The sequence below is a fragment of the Martes martes genome (assembly GCF_963455335.1).
Source record: "Martes martes genome assembly, chromosome: 10".
In the NCBI taxonomy this organism is placed as follows: domain Eukaryota; kingdom Metazoa; phylum Chordata; class Mammalia; order Carnivora; family Mustelidae; genus Martes; species Martes martes.
This window is the reverse complement of record NC_137898.1, coordinates 91,353,144-91,373,882: the sequence shown is the minus strand read 5'-3', so window position 1 is coordinate 91,373,882 and position 20,739 is coordinate 91,353,144. Positions and strand designations below refer to the sequence as shown.

Here is a 20,739-nt window from a genome sequence, read left to right as displayed (position 1 = left end):
GTCTAGACAGAGCATCAAATAAGTAGTAGCCTGGGGTGAATAAAATGCCTTTCAGAAAGGCTCCGAGGGCACATTCCAGACGACCAGCTCAGAACACCTGCAACTGCCTAGTTTATAGACGCCAGGGTATCTTTCGAGCAGCCCTCCTTTATTTGGAGGATTTCCATGTTAAAAGTCCTGCCTACCCAAGACAGGAAACAGAACTTGACTTTTCAGCTGGTTTGTAGGTAGGGCACAGACCTAACTTGGGACTGCCAATGAGATGCACTCACAGGAGACTTATTCAAGAAGGAACAAAGAAAGGACACAGGTCACTCTCTGGCTCGAGTAACAGTAGAGGCAGGCAGCTCTGGGGCAGCAGGAGGTGGTGGGGGGTACTGGCCTGCAAGGCGAGTCTCACTGGGACAGAGCTGTAGCGCTATCTCCCCAGACCCAGTGGGGGTTGGGGGGCTTCCTTATGCGGTGACTGGCCTAGTTCCTGGCTGTCTCCTTTCCTCTTACCTCTCTGGCCCTCCCAGAGATTCTATGAACTTCCTAAGAATCTTTTAATAATTGCCTCTTTGTATCTTCTCTCAAATTAGCTAGAGTATAATGTCGTTCATAAATTGGCAAGTTGACAAAAACTCCATTAAAAACAAAGTCACTGAACTCTAATGAGAAAATTGTACTTGTGACCGTCATTCAACAATGAAGATCGGGCAAAAGAAAAAAAGTGACATGGGAACGAGGACTCAGTGTGGGGGAAAAAATACAGATACAAGAATAAGTTCCGTCGATAGCTGGTGGTCCCAAATTTGCATTGGAAATATGCAGATGAATTTGTTGGGTATTTTCTGTCTTTTTAAAAATTTAATTTTATTTTTTGGGGTATTTTATCTCTTTTAAAAACTCCCAGCTTTGTCCATCACCAAAAGCCCCCGAAGCAGTGACCAACTTAGTAGTCATAAATATTCCTTGTGCCCCAGTGATTGTCTTGAAATACCATTTGTCACTAAAAAGGACAGTAGGATGTCTTGAAGAAATGGCCGATTGCCTATCTGCGCGGGGAATGAGTATATAAGAAGAACCGGGAACTCTTACCAGAAAGCAAATAAATGATCAAAGATGAGTAGAATTGAGTCAGAAGTCCCAGCCAATTAGAGAGGCTCCCACTCGAGGCACCTGCTCAGTCGGTTAAGTGTCTGACTCTCAGTCTCAGCTAAGTCTTGATCTCAGGGTCACGAGTTCCGCCCCATGGTGGGCTCGTGCTGGGCATGGAGACGACTTAAAAAAAAGAAAGAAAGAAAGAAAAAGAAGAGGCTCCCGTTCCTCAAAGAGAGGACAACGTGAACATCACTAAGCATAAAATGACAATGAACCAAAACATAATACATATGTTTAAACATCCAAGAATTCATAATAACACAAAAACAAGCCAACAAACACCAATTGGTCCTTTTGGAAGATGTTAGGGAATTAACTATTTTGAAAACTGCCAAATAAAGGGAAAGACTTGGGCGTTTATCCTTCTTTTCCAATACAAATGTTACCCCCATGGGTAACCACGTAGATGGGAAATTTCGCCCTACAGAGGTATTTCAGTCAGTAAATAAACAAACTGAAACATTACTCTCCACATTTTCTGAATTTAGAATCTAAGCATGAAGCTGGAAATACAAGACACCAGCCAGATGGAAACATACCACCATGTACGAAGTAATCTTCCCTCCAAAAAAGAAAAAAATCATACTTGAGAAAGGGGTGCCTGGGTGGCTCAGTCATTAGAGTATGTGACTCTTTGTCTCAGGGTCGTGAGTTCAAGTCCCACACCGGGCCTACAGCTTGCCTAAAATAAATAAATAAATAAAAATAAAACCTGCTGTTCTGCTAGGAAAGGAGTGTCTCATGTTGCTTCCTGGCTTCCTAGAACACCACTTATCTGATGGAGCCCATAAACACCCTGACATAGGAAGCACTGGGTGCTATCATTTGGATGCAATTTGCATGCAGTGCCTTTAATGCCGCTCCAGATTAAGAGGAAGAGATGCGGGCCGAGACCCTCCTCTACAATCACTGTGTCAGGTCGACTTCCTGAGAGCGCGCTGTATGTGACAGAGCGACGAGTGTAACCCTATGTTGTTACAGTAAACCCATTAGGTCTAATTCTCATAAAATCATGATATATGAGGTAAATACTCTTATTCTTAAACTGTACATGAAGAAACCCAAGAATAGAAGCTGGGGCAAGGGCTCGATACCCTAAAATTCCCATCAGCTTCATGGACGGTCCTCGCTCATTCCGTCCTGCAACGACATTTAAAGAGCTCTTCCGTGGACCAGGACAACCAAATGGCCCCTAATGCAAGCTCTGGTGTTGGAGTGTACGGATTTCTGGGAGAACTGAGGAAGAAGAGATTAATACGCCTGGAGAAAGTTCCACAGAGTGATAATTCAGCTGAATTTGGAATTCTGCAGGAGAAGGAGAAAAAGTGGGGTTGGGTGAAGTGGTCGTGCGGGGAGAAGGCAGAATCACCCGTTGGCTACTAAAAACTCGTATTTAGAAAGCGCCTTTCCACCTTCCACAGGGAATGGCTAGAGCCGCAGCAGCCCAAAACCCAAGGTGGCAGTAGGTGCCAATCAACCCCGTTGTTCCAGAAGATGTGGCTACATTCACAGATGATGGCTCCGTAGTTGGTTCACCCCACTCTACCCTGGTCATGCCAAACCTCCCCCACGCCCCACACTCCTTGTCTGCAAACTTCTCCTGGCAGGGGTGGGATTGGCCTGCAGGCCTGGCACAATCCGCTTCAGCAGCGCTTGCCCCCCTGTGCTTGCCATCTTGGACCAGAACAGCGCTCTGTGATTTTAAACTGGGGCTGGGCTGGGTCTATCGGATGTGGCCCCACTGTCTCCCACAGTATCACCAGCTGAAACCTGTTTTCTGGCCTGTGGTCAGGTCCACACTTGTACAAGCTCTAAGTGGCTCTGGCCCCAAGGACAGTGGGGTAATTGGAAAGGTGGCCGGGGTGGGGGGTGTCCCAGGGACATGGAGCTGACTTCCCCAGCAGACAGGGTCCTGGGGTCAGTATGAGAAAGACTGACCCATGGCATGGCTGGCAGCTTTGGAGTGGGAGTGTCTGGGGCGAGCTGGGGGATGATGGAGGCTGTGTGATTGGTCATTGAGGCCGACGAATGACCCTGGTCTCCGACTGAGTTTGAGTCTGGATTTACCCCTTCAGAGTGTGAGAACCTGGCTACATCCTCTACGCTGCCTGCTCTTGGCTTTCTTTGCTTATAATTTGGGAATAAAAACACTTATCTCACTTAGTATAATTTTATGAGGATTAGTTTAATGTAAACGGACATGACAGTGACCACAGAGAAGGGTCTCGGTCTGCATGGCCTCCTCGTAATCTGGAATAAGAGTCAATGCCTTGTATGTGTATTGCGTTCCATGGTACCTTCTCTGTGGGCCTTCCGTGGGCAAGGCACTTCTTAGCTCTAGGAACTAAGAGATGATGCTCTAGGAACCTCGGAGGTGAGATGAAACACTCCTTTTGCAAAAAAAGAGCAGAGTTTAGCTCCATGCACGCCGTCTCACTTCTCTCGCCTTGGATCTGGCTTACTGTCAATCACCCACACTAACTGAAGCCTGTCGCGTCATTCGTAACCCCAGTGCCTACAAAGAACCGTTGGTGACCACGTCCTGATACGCAGGAAATTATTCTTGATATCTTCTAGGTAGCTTTGGAATGCGTTCTGCGGGCAGTGGCAGACTTATTTCCCATTTATTAAATTGCCCCGAGTGATTGCGCTGGTGCAATCTGGGCTCTGAGACTCAAAGGTGTGTGAGACACTGACAGAAATGCCAAGGAAAGGTGATGCATTCCATGAAAAAGGTCCAAGGAGACCCAGTCCTGGTTTAGAGGGAAGGAAAGCCTCACGGAGGAGATCATAGATTAGGGTGGGCTAGGCTTGCCGCAATATCGAACAACCCTCAACTCCCAGGGGCCTACTGTCCCCAAAGCTGGCTTCCCATTCAGTCTCCGCAGCCAAAGCCCTGTCAATCAGCAAGAGGCTCTGCTCACTGCAGCCGTTTCGGATCACCGGGTGAGCGGAGGTCTTATCTGAACACGTACTTCACTGGGGAAGAGGGCATGGCACTGTGTATTCCTTCCTTACACTCCTACCTGGAAGTGGTGTTTACCTCCTCATTTAACAATTCCTTGTCCACAGCTGGCCATATGACCACACCTGACTTCAAAGGGGGAGGGAGTGCAATCCTAGCCCGTGCCCAGAAGGCAGAAAACTAAAAACACCCCGTGAACAATGACAACACACTCATGACTACCATGAGCGACTCTGCCCCCATGTGCAGAGATGGGTGTGAAGGAGAAGGGCTTTTCTGTGCACGAGGGGCATTAGGAGAGGAGCACATGTTGGGAGGTCTGCTTGCAGAGACTGGGTCCAAACAGGAATGGTGGGCACAAGGTTGCAAAGGGAGACGGGTGACACTGTGAGAGCCATGCTAAGGAGGATGGATTTGATCCAAAAGACAGGGAAGGTTTTACAAAAGCTGTGTCTTAGGAAGGGCAACGGCGCTGTGTGCAGGAGGGATCAGAGGGGAGCAGATTGGAGACAGGAGATCCCTGTAAGATTTCTTATACAAATCTAGGAAATGGGTGATGAGGGCTTGTATTCAAGGGGTCTTTGAAGGAGGGAGGAAAGAAAGGGCTATCCCTATCAGGTCTTGGAGAGAAAGACTTGGCCAGATTTGGAACAAATTAGATACAAGGTGTAAAAAGATAGAGAGTCAAAGATAATTCCAAGATTTTGAGTCTAGGAGACTACTATTACAGCCCGAGGAACGCGTGGAAGATGGTCAAGCCTGGGAAGGAAGTTTGGGGCTTGTTGATTGCAAAGCACGGGTTTTTATTTTGTTTATTCTTGTTTCCCAGCACCTACAACAGCGCTGAGCATATAGCATGTGCTCAGTTATATTTGTTGCCTGTGTAATACCGGTAGAACACAAATGGAGAAGTTCCCCAGCTATTTTTAATGCAGAAAGGCAGTCCTTCATGACGTCAATATTAGAAAGGCAGATTTACCTACCTGAAGCCATTAGAGGAGATGAGATGTCAAGAAAGTGTAGGAAGGAAGGCTGAAGAGACAACTTTGGGAACCTTGACCTTTAGGGGCCAGAAAGTAGGACCAGAATCCAGGGAAGGTGAGCCTTTGAGGATGGGATCCGTCAGTACGCGATGTGGGGAGGAGGTGAAGGATGCAGGGAGCCGGTAAGATTGCATTTGGTGGAGCAGCTGGAGTCTCTGGTCCCCCAGCCAGGGACAGCTGGACACACATCCCAGTCAGGGCCTCCCAGCAGAGGGGAAGAGGCAGCAACGGCCATGGCCAGGGCACCGGGAAGGAGGGCCGTGGCTGGAGGGGGAGGCTGGGTCAAGGAGCAGTTCTGGTTTTTGTTTGGGTTTGGAGGGTTATAATTGAGACCTAGTCATAGAGCAAGGTAGAGACTGCACAGGGACGCCAGAGAGAGGGAGAGAAACCATGGCTGGCATCAGGGAGGTGGATGGAAGGGTTGTTTCCCGGCGCAAAGTGTCACCTCTAGGAGAGGAAGAGAGCGGTGGATTCACTCTCGTTGCTCCTAAGTACTCACCTTGGGCCCACACGGGCGGGGCACGGTTCATGCTAATGGCCACCACCACGCAGGTCGCTGAGTCTTACTTGTCCCTCACCTTCCGGGCCATGGCCTGCTGTTTCCCTTCTCCCCAGGGGAGGAGGCGGCGCGGGGCTCTGCGCCGGGCGGGAGCGGGCGAGGGGGCGGCAGGCCTGGGAGGGGTGAGCCGGAGAGGCGGCCGGGCGGCCGGGCGGCGGGGCGGGCCCGGGGAGGCCACACCCTGAAACTACCTGCCCGGGACAGGAAGAGTGAGGGCGAGAGCGACCGCCGGCGGCCGGCACGCCGGGCTGCGACCGGAACTCCGCACGCTCCGCGCCCCCCGCGCCCCGCGGTCCCCCGCGCGCCCCGCGACCCCGCGCAGCCCGCGCGCCCCGCGCCCCCGTGAGCTCCGTGCGCCCTCGCGCGCCGCGCGCCCTTCACGTCCCCCGCGCCCCGACGGCGATGGGAGCCAGCCGCCCGCGGGGACCACGCCTCTGAGACTCGCGACCGGCCACCGGGACCATGAAGAGCAATCGCGCCCGCAAGGGCGGAGGGGGCTCCAAGGACCTCCGCGCGGGACTCAAGTACAGCTCGAGGCCTGAGGTGGGAGAGGGGCGCGGGCTTCGCGCGCGTCGTCGGGGCCCGGGAAGCCACCCCGAGTGGCCGGGAGCTGGGCGCTGCGCGCGGGCGCCTAGGGCCCCGGGCGCTGTAGCGCCGCGCTTTGTCTTGGCAAAGGGAACCGCTCCATTGCCCATTTGTGGCCCGGGCGCTGGCCGGCCCGGCAGGTGGAATTTCCTGTTCGGCGGGTGCCTGGCGGACCTTTGGTACCAGCCCTGCCCCGCGCCAGCCGGCCACGGTGGAGGCGGCAGCCCGCAGGTCCTTGGAGACGCCGAATCTCTCCCCCGTCCTTTCCCTGACCTGAAAAAAGGGGCTCCATCTCAGTTCCTCCATTAACTCCGTGCTCTTACTGCACACCTGGAAAGAACCAGGGGTGGAGGCACGGTGATTTGGGGTGAGGAAGGGAGGTTTCGGGTGCTTCGGAGCCAGAGCCTCTGCGGGAGTTTGTTTTTTTCCTTCCCGGTCAAAAGGCATTTTGCGACCTCTGTCGAGGGCGACTGGGAGACCAGAGCTAAGGTGGTGCTAAGGTGCTAACGATTTCAGGGTTGGGCTTCCCTGGGCTTCTCCAAGAGGGAATGGAGCCCTTTGGGAAGGTGATTCTCTGGGAAGGGATGTGAGACCATGTATCTTGAGCCTTTTGGAAGATCCCAAAGCCAGCAGCTCCTGTTAGACAGACAAAACAATGAAAGACCTCTTGAAGGATCTCAAGGATGTTAAACCTTAGTGCGAAGACTTGGGGATGGGTTGTTCCTTTATTGAAGGACACCCTTAGGTGGCGGCGCCCAGGCGGAACTAGCAACCAGGACTCTACCTCCGTCTGGCTGGAACCCTGGTTTCCCAAAATGCCAGTGAACTCCGGCTCACAGCAGACAGTGAGCGGGCGCTGAGAGGCAGGGCTCCCTTTGCAAGGAGCTTTCCCCTCCACAAATGATGGGGGCTCTGCACCATCAGCTCTCACTTTCTCTCCTGTCCTCGTCCAGGAACATCTACTGGCCCACATTGTGGCCGTTGCTCCACGTCAGGCTAAAATTTGTAGCTTTCTGAAATCAATTCCTTTTCTCCAAGTGGCCTAGTGACTTAGGGAGTTTGCAGAAGGCCAGATCCTGGGGCTGCTGTGGTTAGCCGGACCCCAAATAGCCACCAAGGCTGGCTCTTGTTTTCTCCACATTTCACTTCCTGTGTGGAAGGAAGCACCGACAGGGCAGCCAGCCTAGAGGCTTGGGACTGGGTTCCTGCTGAGCCTCACTGCCTGAGGCCAGTTCGACCCCAGTATACCTTTTATTTTAGCTTCTGTAACTGCCATGTTTATGAATCCCTGATAATCGCCTCCTGGGGTTCGAGCCTCCTGCCTCCTCAGCTGAGGGCCTACTGTTTGGTATTTGCTATTTCAGGGCGAGTTTTTTCCCCCTCAACTTCCCCTTCTGGGATTCCATAGTCTTGTCTGTGCTGCTCGGCCACCCACATGCCCTCCAGACCAGGGGCCAGGCCTGGGGCTCGTCTCCATGCTCCCCTTGGAGCCACAACAGTTTCCCCCTTGGTCCCTGCTGGTTTTCTCATCTTCTGTGAAGCTCACACGTTCTCTCTTGCATTGGGTTTTCCCCTTCACCTCTGATTCTGTGATTTTCCTTCACACGGATCACTCTGTCATTTCTCCTGCCAAGCTCCATTGAACCAACTCTGTACCTAATCCCAGGCCAGGAATTGTTGGAGGGAGGGTTCTCAAAGACAAATAAGATACAATTGCTTCCCTTAAGGAAGTCACAATCCTGAGTGTCGTGCTGAGAGACATGCGTAAAAATTAGATATGATGCAGCGTATCCTGAAGAAAGTAGCCGACTGTTCCCAAAGCTCATTTCCATTTCTCCAGGAGGTCCTCAGATACTCCTTCCCGCCCCATGCCTTAGCAGAAATCTCATTCCCAGGATCACCTTACAGTGTTTGCAGTCAGGGTCTGTTGACTTGGCCTTGACCTCCCCGACCAGGAGGTGCAGCTGCTGTCCCTGGTTTTGCCCTGTGTGTCAGCAGAGCCTGGAGGGGTCATGCTGAGCCCCTCTGGGGGACTGTTGCTTTTGAATGCCATTTTCTGGCTACTTCCATTCCTGCATGGATGGAGAAAGTCTCTGTCTGGAGGTTCTCATATTTGGCTGCATCCTTCCCAAGGCCGATGACGGTGAGCCTCGCCCCACCCCAAGCTGTTCCCATCAAGCAGGAAGTGGCCACCACAGTGTTCGTTCCCTACTGTCCCCAGGGCCCTACTGACGTATGCATTGTGTCTGGGGATTGTGTAAACCCTCCCTCCATGATAGCTAGTGTAAAGATGCCAATTATTATGGCCACCAGTGATAACTGGGAAGCCTGCCTCACTGAGTGTCCAGGCCCTTGTTGAATCTTTGCTAGAGCTATAAAAGTGCTTTGACGTCCATTGGTGCCTTCTCAGGTCAGGAGTGGCCTGGGTAGAACTCAGTATCCCCGAGGCACATGGAGACCCGAACTGGGAAATCAGGTGTGGGGGCTAGGCTGTACAACTCTGGCAATTCAGAGAGTCATCTCTTTGTGAACTGGTCACGCATTCACTCATCCATGTAATGAATACTTATTAGATACCCACTGACTGAGCACGTGCCAGGTTCTGGAAAATAACACGAGAAAAACCCCGGTCAGAGAGCCCCTGCCTGCAGGGGACACCCGGTATAGTGTGGAATACAGGGAATTAAGTTCTGTATGTATGGTAAGCACTAGATTCCAGAGAAGCCCAGGTGGGGGCAGGGGACACTTAGGAGGCATCTAACCCAGGCTCGAAGGGTAGGGGTAGGGGAATTGGGGCATGGGGCCGTCCGTGATGTGGTGGCGGGAGTGTCCAACGTGATGTAGCCAAGACCTGGTGCCTCCACTTTGGCAGGAGATCTTGGAGATGTTACCTAATGTCTAAGCCTCAGTTTCTATGACTATAAAATGGGGATGACATGTGTGTGATAGATTTGTTGCAAGAATTAACAGGGATACTTTACATCACAGCCCTTTGTAAGTTGCAGCGTGGTGCACACATCACACGGGTTGGATTTTGGTAGGAGGCCTGTGCAGAGGCCCGGAACCCTGGCTGGCACTGGGGCACTGGCCTCCCGGAAGGGCCGGCCTGCCCTGCTGAACACAGGGACTCTCTCTGAGGAGCTGTGGGAAACAAGAACACCCTTTATGTGGGTTCTGTGGGGAAGGAACTGTGAGCCCAAGACCCATGGAACTGACTCCTTCTTCCCTTCTTCCTACCGCCGCCCCCCCCCCCCCCCGCCAGACTTTAAAACAACTTCCTTCTTTCCGGGTTCTCTTGAGCATGTGCCAGGCTCTCTCAGAGGCCCCTGTGCCGAGAAGGGGTATGCAGGGGGTGAGGGGAGAGCAGGGAGTGTGGGCATTGGGAAACCAGGATGGTTCTTTAGGTGGGGACTCATCTCCTGGGTGCTGTGAATGAACAGGGAGGCTGCCTACTCCAGGGTGCCTCCGGTTCTGGGAAGACCTGGACCTCCATGGCCTCATTTAGGATCTAGGGAAACTGAGGCAGAGAAGACAATCCTAGCTTGGTAGAGGCCCAAGTCAGAAGCCCCGGGCCTCTAAATCCATGGGACAGTCCCCGGTGGGGGTGGAGGGGGTCTGTCCAGAGCCGGCTTATTGGTGGTAGTGCCCCATCATTACAGCCCCCCTCCCCACTTGGACCTCTCATGCTGTGGCCCCAGGGGGTGTGGCTGCCTGCACTGTGGCAGTGGCCATGGCCGGTGGCCGTGGCTGGTGGCCACCGTGGTGCTCGAGTTCCTCTGGTGTCAATTCCTTCTCTGGCCTCTGGTCCTACCCAGACTGTTGGCTCATGTCTCTCCTAAGAGAGAAAGTCTGTTCTTAGAAGAAGAGAGTGTGACCCAGCGCCTCAGCCCAAGGCCTGAAGATGTTGCTTCTGACATTGTACATATAGTATTGGAGTGTTTAGATCATTGCTAGCATTTGGTGAGCATAGACCATGTATTATACCTCTTAGTATTATTATTACCCCTTCATAGGTGAGGAAGGTGGAGCACAGAGAGGCTAAGTAACCTGCCTGAGGTCACAGAGTGAAACAGTAGTGGGATTGGAATCTGAAGCCAGTGAGTCTGGCTCTGCTGTGTTCTCCTTGGCCTGCTGGAGTGTCAGACAGTGCGCTCAGGACTAGGTGGATTACTGAGGGTAAGAATGAGCTTGATTTGGGTAGAGACTGGATTTCTCTTCTCAGGGCGTTTCTGAGATGCTGGGGGCTTACCGTAATTATCATGGCCAGTTCGTAGATGGGAATGGGAACTTCTGGGCTTCCCTGAGAACCCTCACTCAGGCTGGCCGTGGTGAGAAGGTGCTTGGGGTTTGTTCTCGGACAGTAATTGCCCCCTTTTTCTTTGTTAAGAACTTTTCCAGAAGCAGGTCTACTAAAATTTCTGGTTTGGAATCTCGTATTTTCTGAATTCGCGTAGTCTGTCCAGGCTTAGCAACAGAATCCTTAAAATCCTTGGGACAGTTAGTGAACTGGTCAAAATATCGGATCCTTTGTTTCTCTGACTTGGTGATGTTAGTGTAAAGGTAGAGCGGAATAGGATTACAACCATTTCTACCCATCGCTCAACGTGTATATTTCAGTTCATTATCTCTCTCTCTCCTCACAGCAACTCTAAAGGAAAAAAAGCCCAGTTTACAGATGAGACTACTGAGGCTCAAAAGGTTTGCATAATGGCCCAAAGGCAATTAGAGGTATACCAAGGTTCAAACCTAGATCTATCTGTGTGACTTCAAAGCTTAGATCTTAACCGCAAAGCCATTATACAGTTGTATTCCAAAGGTGATGGCGATTGATGCATATCCCCAGCAAAATATTGGAACACGTCATTAAATAGAGAGTGGTGAGCACCAGGCGCCAACACAAGTCCACAAAAACCTCTCACATCAGACTCGTCTGGTTTCCGCTTTTGATGAGGTTACTCATCTGGTGGACCAGGAGACTGGCAGGAGATGTGATTTCAACAAGGCTTTGAACAAAGTGTAGCCTTATTTATTATACACATGATTACAATTATAAAGGCAGTTTTAAAATGAAGAAGGCAAAAATTCACCTACCCAAGCCAACACTTCAGGTTGTTTATGATTTGCTCTTACCTGCTCTACCATATGTGTATGTTTTATCCAGTTCCTTGCTGTGGAGACAGTTTGTGTCTTGGGGAACTGCTGTACAAGCCGTCTATCAGCTTAGCATGGTGGAGGCTGGGGCTGGAAGATGGTGAGGTCTGGTAGATTTGATCTGAGCCTAAGAGGGTCCTTTCATGGACAGCGTCACTCTGTGCCATACCTGGGGGTTGCTCCGGCCTTGTTCCTGGGTTCTGGGCCATTTCTTGTTTACTAGCAATTCTTTTTTCATTTATTTTTAATTTATTTGACCGAGAGAGAGAGCACAAGCAGAAGGAACAGCAGAGGGAAAGGGAGAAGCAGGCCCCTTGCTGAGCAGGGAGCCCGATGTCAGGGCTTGATCCCAGGACCCCAGGATCATGACCCAAGCTGAAGGCAGCCACCTAACCTACTGAGCCACCCAGGCGCCCCACTGTTTACTAACAATTCTGGTGAAGTCTTGGAGCATTTGCTTATCAGCTTTGTAGATGACAGCCTCCTGGGAGGGAAAGGCCAATACCTCGGATGACTTAATTCTGAGTCAGAAGGACCTGGACAGCCTGTGTGGTGGGGTGTCGGGAATTGTGTCCATCTTCGTTCAGAGTAAATGCCATGCGCCGCCCTAACACTGGAAACAGAAACCACCTCCCTCCCACGGCTGGGATGTGAGGAGATGGGGGAGAAACAAGCAGGGCACCACGGGAGAGCCAATATTTTGAGTCAACGGCAAGCTCACTAAAAGCCAGACATGTTCTGTGGCTCCCTAAAATGTAAAGGAAATTCCTCCTTCCCCATATTTGTATTTGGTTATACCCTTTAAAATTATTATTAAGAAGATTAAGATATACATATTTAGAGACAAGTTGGATAACTCAGATAAATAAAAAGAATTGAGAAGTGGGAGAAAGTGCCCTAGAAAGGCATTTTAATAATTTGGTATTGCTTATGCATTTCTCAGAAAGAAAAAAGGTGCTTCTTTTTCTGAATACAGAAGTTAGGAAGGTTTTTTTTTTTTTGTTTGTTTGTTTGTATCAATCAATATAGAAATATGCAAAATAGAAAGCAAAAGACCTCTGAAATTCTTTCCCCTGGGTTTTATAACCCCTATAAATAGTTTGGCTTATATTTTCCCACAGTCTTTTTCTTTTTTTTTTAAGATTTTATATATATATATATATATATATATATATATATATATTTATTTATTTGAGAGAGAGTGAGAGAGAGAGGGAAAGCCCCAGCATGAGCAGGCGGAGGGGCAGAGGGAGAGGGACAAGGAGGGGGCCTGATGCTGGGTCAGGACCCTGAGATCATGACCTGAGTGGAAAGGCAGAAGCTTAACTGACTGAACCACTCAGATACCCCTGGGTCATACATTTATTAATTGTGTTGACCCATGCTGGGACCGTGGAACAAGACAGCCCATTTCTACCATCCTTAAAGAGCAGGTGGTTGACCTTGAGACGGTGAGAGGCTGGGACTGAGGGGTGTTTGGGGTGCTAGCGAACCCTTGAGAAGTCACCTGACTAAAACAGGGAGGAAGGGTCCTCCTTGGGAGCCTCTCAGAGGAGACACCAGAGTTGAGTTTAGAGGAATGGGAAGTACCTATATATTTTTTGACTTTTTTTTTCCCCCATTTAACACTGTAGCTTAGAGGATGCCTGGATGGCTCAGTTGGTTAAGTGTCTGCTTTTGACTCAGGTCATCATCCCAGGTCCTGGGTTCGAGTCCCACATCCGGCTCTCTGTCAGCAGAGGGCCTCCTTCTCCCTCCCCTTCTGCCTGCCGCTGCCCTACTTGTGCTCTCTCTCTCTTGTCAAAGAAATAAATAAAAATTTTTAAAAAATCTTAAAAAACACAAAACATTGTATCTTAAGAGTTTTTTCATGGTATTACCTACCCTTTGAAAATCCATTTTTGATTGCTGCATAAGCTTTCATCAAGTGGCTATATTATCTTTTATTATTATTTATTTTTAGTATTTGTGTTAATTGAATGTATTATTGGACGATTAATGGAAATTGAGCCATCGAGATAAAGGAGGTAATTGACAAACAGCCGCTGTGCAGACCATGCCGGTCCCTGTTTGCATTATGCTGTTGAAATCTGGACACTGTATCTTCATGGGAATATTGCTACCTGGGAGGTTGCAGATGGCCAGAGGTTTAGAAAACACATCGTTTGAATCATTGAGGGGAACGTGTTTAGCCGGATCAGGAGCAGACTCGGAGCAGGGCTGCGTCTGGAGTCAAGGGCTGGTTCTATCGCAGTGCTAATGTGCAGGGTTATTGTGACGCTGATCACGCTGACCAGAGAGCTTCCTAAGATTGGCAGGAAAGGAAAATACTATCCCCTCCCCCCGACTGGAAGGGATGGCCCTGGGAGCACGGGAGATGACGTGGTGTCTACAGCCCGTCCCAGCTCTAGGAATGTGATTCCAAGGACACATTTCTAGGTTTTCACTTTCCTGTACTTCTTCTTGCACCACTGGGATTCTGGCCCCTGACTGTGGACTTGGGCTTCCCGGTGCCTTTCCCTCAGGGCCCTGCTTATTTCCTTGCTTCTCCAAGCCTCTCACTCACACTGACCCTTCCGTTTACTGCTCTCTAAACGTGCCTGACGTGGCTTTGGGAATCTAGTCAGTTCCAGGAAGCGGGTGGGCTGGGGCTTTCCCTGCCTTCTGCAGATCCCTGGGTGTCCCGAGGCAGCTGTTAAAAAGGGTTAACGGAAAAGCTGTTGCACAGACCGTGGTGCCTGCGTGAAATACTACTCGGCAATAAAAAGAACACGCTCCTGGTGTCTGCGATGACTCAAAGGATTCTCCAGGGAATTTTGCTGAGTGGAAGAAGCCAGCAATCTTGAAAGATTTTATCCTGGATGATTCATTTCTATGACATTTTTTTGCAAGGACGACATTAGAATAGGAGGCTAGATGAGCCGGGAGGGGGCAGGGAGGAGGGGGGCGTGGCTACAGAAGGGTGGCGGCTGGAGGACCCCCCTCCCTGGCCATCAGTTAGAAGGAACTGAACACACACACACCAGTGAGTCTGTGTAGAACGAGAACGCTGCATCATTGGGTTATGTCGGCCTTGTGGTATTATGATACAATTTTACAAAACGTTACTGTTGGGGGAAACTGGGCAGAGTGTACAAGGGATATCTCCTTGAGTTATTTCATATAACTGCACCTAAACCTAGTTCTCCCAATAAAAAAATGAAGTAAATGAAGAAAAAAAAACAAGAAACAAAAAACATCAGCCTGTGAAATCGGAAGGCGGGTTCAGTGAGAAGTTGAGGAAAGAATGAAAAGAGTTGCATGGCGCTGCCCTCCCCTCATGGCTCTCTCGTTCCGCTTCAGGTGTAATCTCTGTTTGGGCTGCTCTGGGCAGATGCATGTGCTCCCTGAATCTGGGGACTGGGGGCAGGAGGGGAGAGGGATCTCAGGAGATTAAGGATGAGGACCAGGCAGACAGGAGGAGGAAGAGCCTGGGGTAGGGCAGGGGCTGCTGGTGGTGTTCTTTCCCACCTGATCTGGAAGCAGAGATGGAATTCTCAGGTTGAATTACAAAAGAGGTTGTGTCCTGCGGGGAACACGTAATTGAAAGCTAGGAGAGGAAGAGGCTGGGACAGTCCACACTTAGGTGGGCCTGCCCAAAGCAGGTGTCCAGGCCAGGGCTGACACAAGAGAGCTTAGGAGGCTGTCAACAGAACCCTGGGGCGTGGACTGACCATTCTCTCCCCTTCCAGGTAGATGAAGGTACCTTGGGGATATGAGACTGGAAACTTTCCTGGGCCCTGGCCCCCCAGAGAGTCTCACCTTGCCCCTGGTAGGCTCCCCAAGTGTGGCTATGGAAAATGAGGTCCCTCAATCAATCAACCAACCAACCAATCAAGTGCTACCTCTGGGCAAGGTCCTAAAGGGGGTTGGGGGGAGAAGCAGTATGAAGAAGAAACAGGGGTAACCTGACCCCCTAGGACTGCCTGGTCTTAGCATGGCAGTGGGGTATCGCTGATGCCAAGTGGATGGTACAAGTCATAAGGGAGGTGGGGTTCCCAGAGAAAGTACTATGGGTGAAGGTGGTCCATGCAGGTTTCCTGGAGGGGCGGAGCCTTGGGTCATGTTTTCAAGGGCAGGTGGATTTGGTAGGTGCAGAGCCATTCTGAGTGGGCAGGATGGGAACAGCTTCCCAGCTCCTTACAGGGGTGCGGGCCTCCTGGCTGGGGGCAAGGTCAGAGGTGGGGAAAGTCAGCATCCCAGACCAGTGTTGAAGGGGTAGAAATGCATATACAGTGTTGGGCAAGCTGTCTCACCACTTGGGCCCCCGAAACCGGTTTTGTTGTAGGAAGAGTTTTGCAGAGAGTTTTTTAAGACAGTTTCTCTCTACACTTTGGTGTGCTTGTCTGCATGCTGTGGGAGAAGAGGTGACAGTTGACTCCCTTGAGAAGCAGCGGGCTGTCCACCCCTTGGAATCTGGAATTCTGCCCTGCCACTTTTTAGCTATCTGGGTTTTTGATGTAACCCTCCTTTACACATTTCCTCATCTGCAAATGAAACCTACTTGTAGGAATTAGGGATAATCTCTACTTAAAATGCCTAACGTGGCACAAAGATGCACAGAAATCACGACTATGTTTGTGGTGGCCTCTCCCCTTCTCCGGGAGCTGTGAGGCATGAGGATGATGGGGGTGAGCGCCCTGGCAACCGTCAGGGCGTCCCCAGGGCTTCCGGTGGGCTTTAGCCCCTTTTCTGTAGCCATCCAGGAAGGCCTTGGGTTAGGTGTCATCTACCTCTGTGGTTTGGAAACCTGTCACTGTCCTTGAGGGCAGTGATTCAAGGAATAGTCTGGACACCCTCTGGTTCCTGAGGCCACTTGAGCCAAGGTATTTATTATTTTATTATTTTGAGGTTCTGCAAAAAATTGCATTCAAAATGGATTTTTAAAAAGACTTCTTTACTTGAGAGGGGGAGGAAGGGGCAGAGGGAGAGGGAAAGAGAATCTCCAAGCAGACTCCCTGCTGAGTAAAGAGCCAGACATGGGGCTCGATCCCAGGCCCCCCCACCCCCAAGATCTGACCTGAGCCGAAATCAAGAGGCAGCTGCTCCACTGAGCCACCCAGGCACCCCTGGAACAGATTTTTTTTTAAAAAGATTTTATTTATTTATTTGACAGAGATCACAAGTAGGTGGAGAGGCAGGCAGAGAGAGAGGGGGAAGCAGGCTCCCACTGAGCAGAGAGCCTGATGCGGGGCTCGATCCCAGGATCCTGGGATCATGACCTGAGCCGAAGGCAAAGGCTCAACCCACTGAGCCACCGAGGTGCCCCAACGGATTTTAATGTTTTAAGAAATGTTTTGGAAATGACCGGAAACTTGATGTGCAGATGGAGGCCTAGAATGTAAGTAGATGGCAGACTTGATGGCCTTGCTAGGTGGGTTGCCTCTGGGCTGTAAGCGGGTGCAGAGGTCCCTAGGAAGGCTCTCTTCTCCCCTCAAGGCCAGTCCCTGCCTTCCTCAGAAGGAGGAGAGGACGGGAAGGGTGGGAACCCAGATGGGAGTACGAGGCCTTCCTGGTACTTTTTGGTCAAGGGTGAGTGACAAGAGGGCAGGGGACATGGGCTATCTTTGAGGCTGCCTGGTTGTTTGGGGTGTTTCATTGTAATGTTTGAACTTGAACTCTGGCTGTTTGACCAGACCAGAGGGAGGAATGCGCCTTGGTCACTTGAGGCAGGTGGACCAACTGTGGGTGGAGAAATGAGAATCAGAGGGCATTTGTAGGGAGGCCTCTGTCATTAGCAGGAATCAGCTAATTATGTTTTACAACACCTCTACTTAGAGGCTGTAAGAGGTTATTAACCCACTTTTTAGAGGGGAAAACTGAGGCCCAGTGAGAAATATTGGCCCCAGTAGCTCAGGGTTCTCTGGTATGGCCCCTCATCCATGTGATGACCAACCCAGCCCTTCAAAAAGGAAGGAAGGGATTTGGATCTGGTGGTCCTGCCCTCTGTCTGTTTTCTGTTCCCTTGTGAGGCCTCGCCGCAGGAGTGTGTGGTCCTGGCCCTCGGCTGTGTGGGTGGGGTCTGGGAAAGGGACACGGCTTGACACCTGCGACAGCCAGATGCCGGCTGTGTGAGAACTGCTGAGTCTCTGTGCAGCCCACGGTGGGAGAGTCAGGCCCCGGGGGACTTTCCTTCCTGCTGTGACCAGGTGGGCAGAGTTGGGATTTACTTCCTTCAGTAGAACCTGTTGGCTGTGGGTCGGCTTTTCTCTCCTCTAGAGAGTTCGGGGTCACAGATCCACAGGTGATTCTGGATCCTCCTTGGGGCCCCGAAGCCCCACCCATTTCCCAGCAGCTGCTTCTGGTGGGGCGGCTGAGGACAGGGACAGGGTCAAAGGCCAAGGGTGAGAGGGTTGGGCACCAAAAAGGCGGAAGGGTTTAGGGAGGCCCCCACCTGCTGACCAGGCCTCGGCCGGGAATGCACCACTCTGAGGAGCTCCGGTGGCGGCCTTGGGGACTTTGGGGTGATGCTGATCCCCTCTTGTAGGACCTATTGTGGGAGGGTCCCCGGGCGAGAAGCAGAGCCCAGTCTGTACAGCAGGTGCCTTGTGTGCAGGTGGTTGTTTAAAATGGGGCGGGCGAAAGCCAACCTGGCTGGCTCCTCTCACAGCAGCAGGAAGTGGGTGAGTCCGGCAGGGAGCTTCTGGGAAATGGCAGGTGGCGTTTCTCCAACTGTCAGGTTCCTAAGACTCACCTGGGGGTCTTGTTAAACTTCCAGATCCCGGGGCCCTGCCCCTGACCTCCTGAAATCAGAAGCTCCAGGAAGAGTGGCTTGGGAATCTGGATACCGGGCAAGCACTGTGTTTGCTTTATTTTATACTTTTATGATCTTTCATGACCTGAGAAGCCCGGGAAATGCTAAAGTGGTAGGATCATGGGAACTGGAGCCTCTTGTGGGTTTCTTGAGACTCCTACCTTCTGTGGGATCGACTGGGTCAGTGTGGTCAGTGTGGTGAGTGGTGGAGGATTTCAGTGTTCCCTTCTCATTTGTCCCCTCAGTCATCCCATAATGAACAAATCAAGTGTCCTCTCTGTGCTGGTCACTGGGAAGTCTCTGCCCCCGGAGCCTGTGCATGGGCTGGGCGTTGTCTGTCCATAGCGGCCGAGTTTGGAGAGAGCCCAGCTATGTAGGGACCCACCTCCCTTCCTAAACAGCAACTGGAAAAAAGAGGCCTTTTTCCAGTCTGGTGACCCACCAGACATGAGGGTCACTCATGTCTGGTGGGTCAGTTCTGTGCATGTCTGTGCTCAGCATCGCCTGGGATGACCACTACGGTGCTCATGTTCGGAGGTCATTCCTTGCTTTGTCATCTGGGGTGACTTTGCGCCGTGCTGTGTTTCTAGGGACTTTGTCCAGGCTTGGACTCGAACCGGCATCAGGGTGTGGCCCTGGAGAGTTACACTGGCTTTGTGTTGCTCCTTGCAAAGGAGGGCTTCTTCGAGTGCTACAGAATACCTCCTCGCCTTGGAAAGCCGTTGCAGAGGCTCTGGCTGTCCTTTCGTGCTTGAACAGTTTGAGGGACGTTTGCATGACTGTGCTGGTGGTGATGACACCGTGAGATTGGGACCAATCTTATCTGATGGTGGCTACACTAGCCACTGAAGCTGGGGGGGACAGAGCATCTGCCAAAGGCAACGACAGAGCTGGCGGTGTCCCATGAAGCCAGCCACCCTTGTCCTCGTCTATGGTGGGAGCAAAACACCTCTGTCTCCAGCCAGTGACATCACCTCTGCCCCTTGATCCTGATCTTCCAACAGCAGAAGCAGATGACCAGTTGTTGTGTGATGTCATCCTAGGACTCCGCGTGACTTCTTCAGTGTTTAGTTTCCTCCCCTGCCTTCCCATCAGGTCCCACCCAATCGTAGCTGAATGAGGAACAATCATCCAAAAAAAAAAAAAAATCTAGCACGAAGGTTAACACCCCCCCCCCCGCCCCGCCCCTTGCCATCCGCTCTGATCAAAATCTTGTGTAGATTTTTGGATAGTCAGTGTTATTTTTGCTGTTTAAAATGCACACACTTACCAGTTGCTTGTCTCCAGTGAAGAGCACATTCTGAGCTACCAGTGGAAGGTTCTGGCTTTGGATTTGCTGGTCCCTGGAGCCCATGGTAGGGTGGGTCCTGGAGAGTTGGAGCCGGTGACAGGCACCCCAGGAGAAGATGCCTTTCAAAGTGGAAGGAAATTTTGGTTGACTTGGACACCGGGTTTTGTTTGCTTCACATTTAACTTCAGTTACGGTGAGTTTTTACTTGATGGGAGTCAGGTGACTCCCAAGAGTTTTTCCTGTGTCATCAGATACCTTCTCTAAGTCATTTTCTTTTGGACAGTCCCTGGATTTCTGTACTATACCTCCTGGTCCCCTCCAGGAAGCTGGGTGGAAATGGTGGTGGTCTCATCTCGTCCCTTCATCCTGTCCCTCGGGTTCTTCCCCTTCAGCCCTCCAGGTTTTCAGCATGTGTGTGCTCCCAGCCCTTCATGTGCATCTGTCCTTTGGCATGTCATTCCTTGCTCCCTTGTCTGAGCTGGCCTTGAGCCATCCTGTTTCTGGGGACTTGGGCCATGATCTAACTTGAGCTGGCCGGTGGGAATTGGCCACAAGAGTTATGTGGCCTCTGTCTCTGTTCATGATAAGCGAGCACCTGGCTTCCCAGCACTGAGATTCTATGTGCACCTGCTGATGTGTTTACTTTTATGAAAGAGAGAAAGGAGAGGCAGGAGCAGGCACTGGCATGCTTTGTCTTCCGTTGGCTTTATGGCCCTGCAGAGAGATTAGTACGTGTGGAGAGTTGGTTACATATGCAGTTAAGATCTAGTGGATGGGAGCTTCCTGCCATCCCTCCCCTGGAGGCTGATGGACCTTGGGCAGGTCTGAAAGCCCATGTGCGGTGGGATGGACATGGCTCTTGTCTCGGCTTTGCTGCTTTCCTGACCTCACTCCCTTTGTGACTTTGGACAGGTCACACTCCTTCTCTGTCAGCCTCAGTTTCCTTATAAATAAAGTGACTAAGTTAGGCAAGATGATCTCTAATATGCCTAAGAATGGAACTGAGAGTAGGGTTATAAAATGAAGCAGTCTAGTTACTGATTAAACAGCATGTCTGGGCTGAGTGGAGCCCCAGAATTCACACTGCAGGGATGACCAAGGCCCTCCCATTGAGCCAGTCCCAATGCTGACAGCTTTGCTCTACAGCAGCGCTGGGGGTGGCCCCTGGGGTCCGCTGTCCATGCTGTCAGCTGCTTTCCCCTTCCCAAG

The 20,739-nt window shown here is 51.2% G+C and overlaps 1 protein-coding gene across 1 annotated transcript in view; it reads left to right on the top strand.

Annotated features, from left to right (window-relative positions):
• The first annotated feature begins 5,912 nt into the window (after nt 1–5,912).
• ST14 (ST14 transmembrane serine protease matriptase) overlaps nt 5,913–20,739 on the top strand; it is a 39,933-nt gene continuing 25,106 nt past the window's right edge. The window contains exon 1 of the mRNA XM_080816930.1: nt 5,913–6,253. Within this exon, the coding sequence (XP_080673056.1) occupies nt 6,173–6,253 (81 nt within the window). The 5' untranslated portion in view covers nt 5,913–6,172. The remainder of the gene's footprint in view (nt 6,254–20,739) is intronic.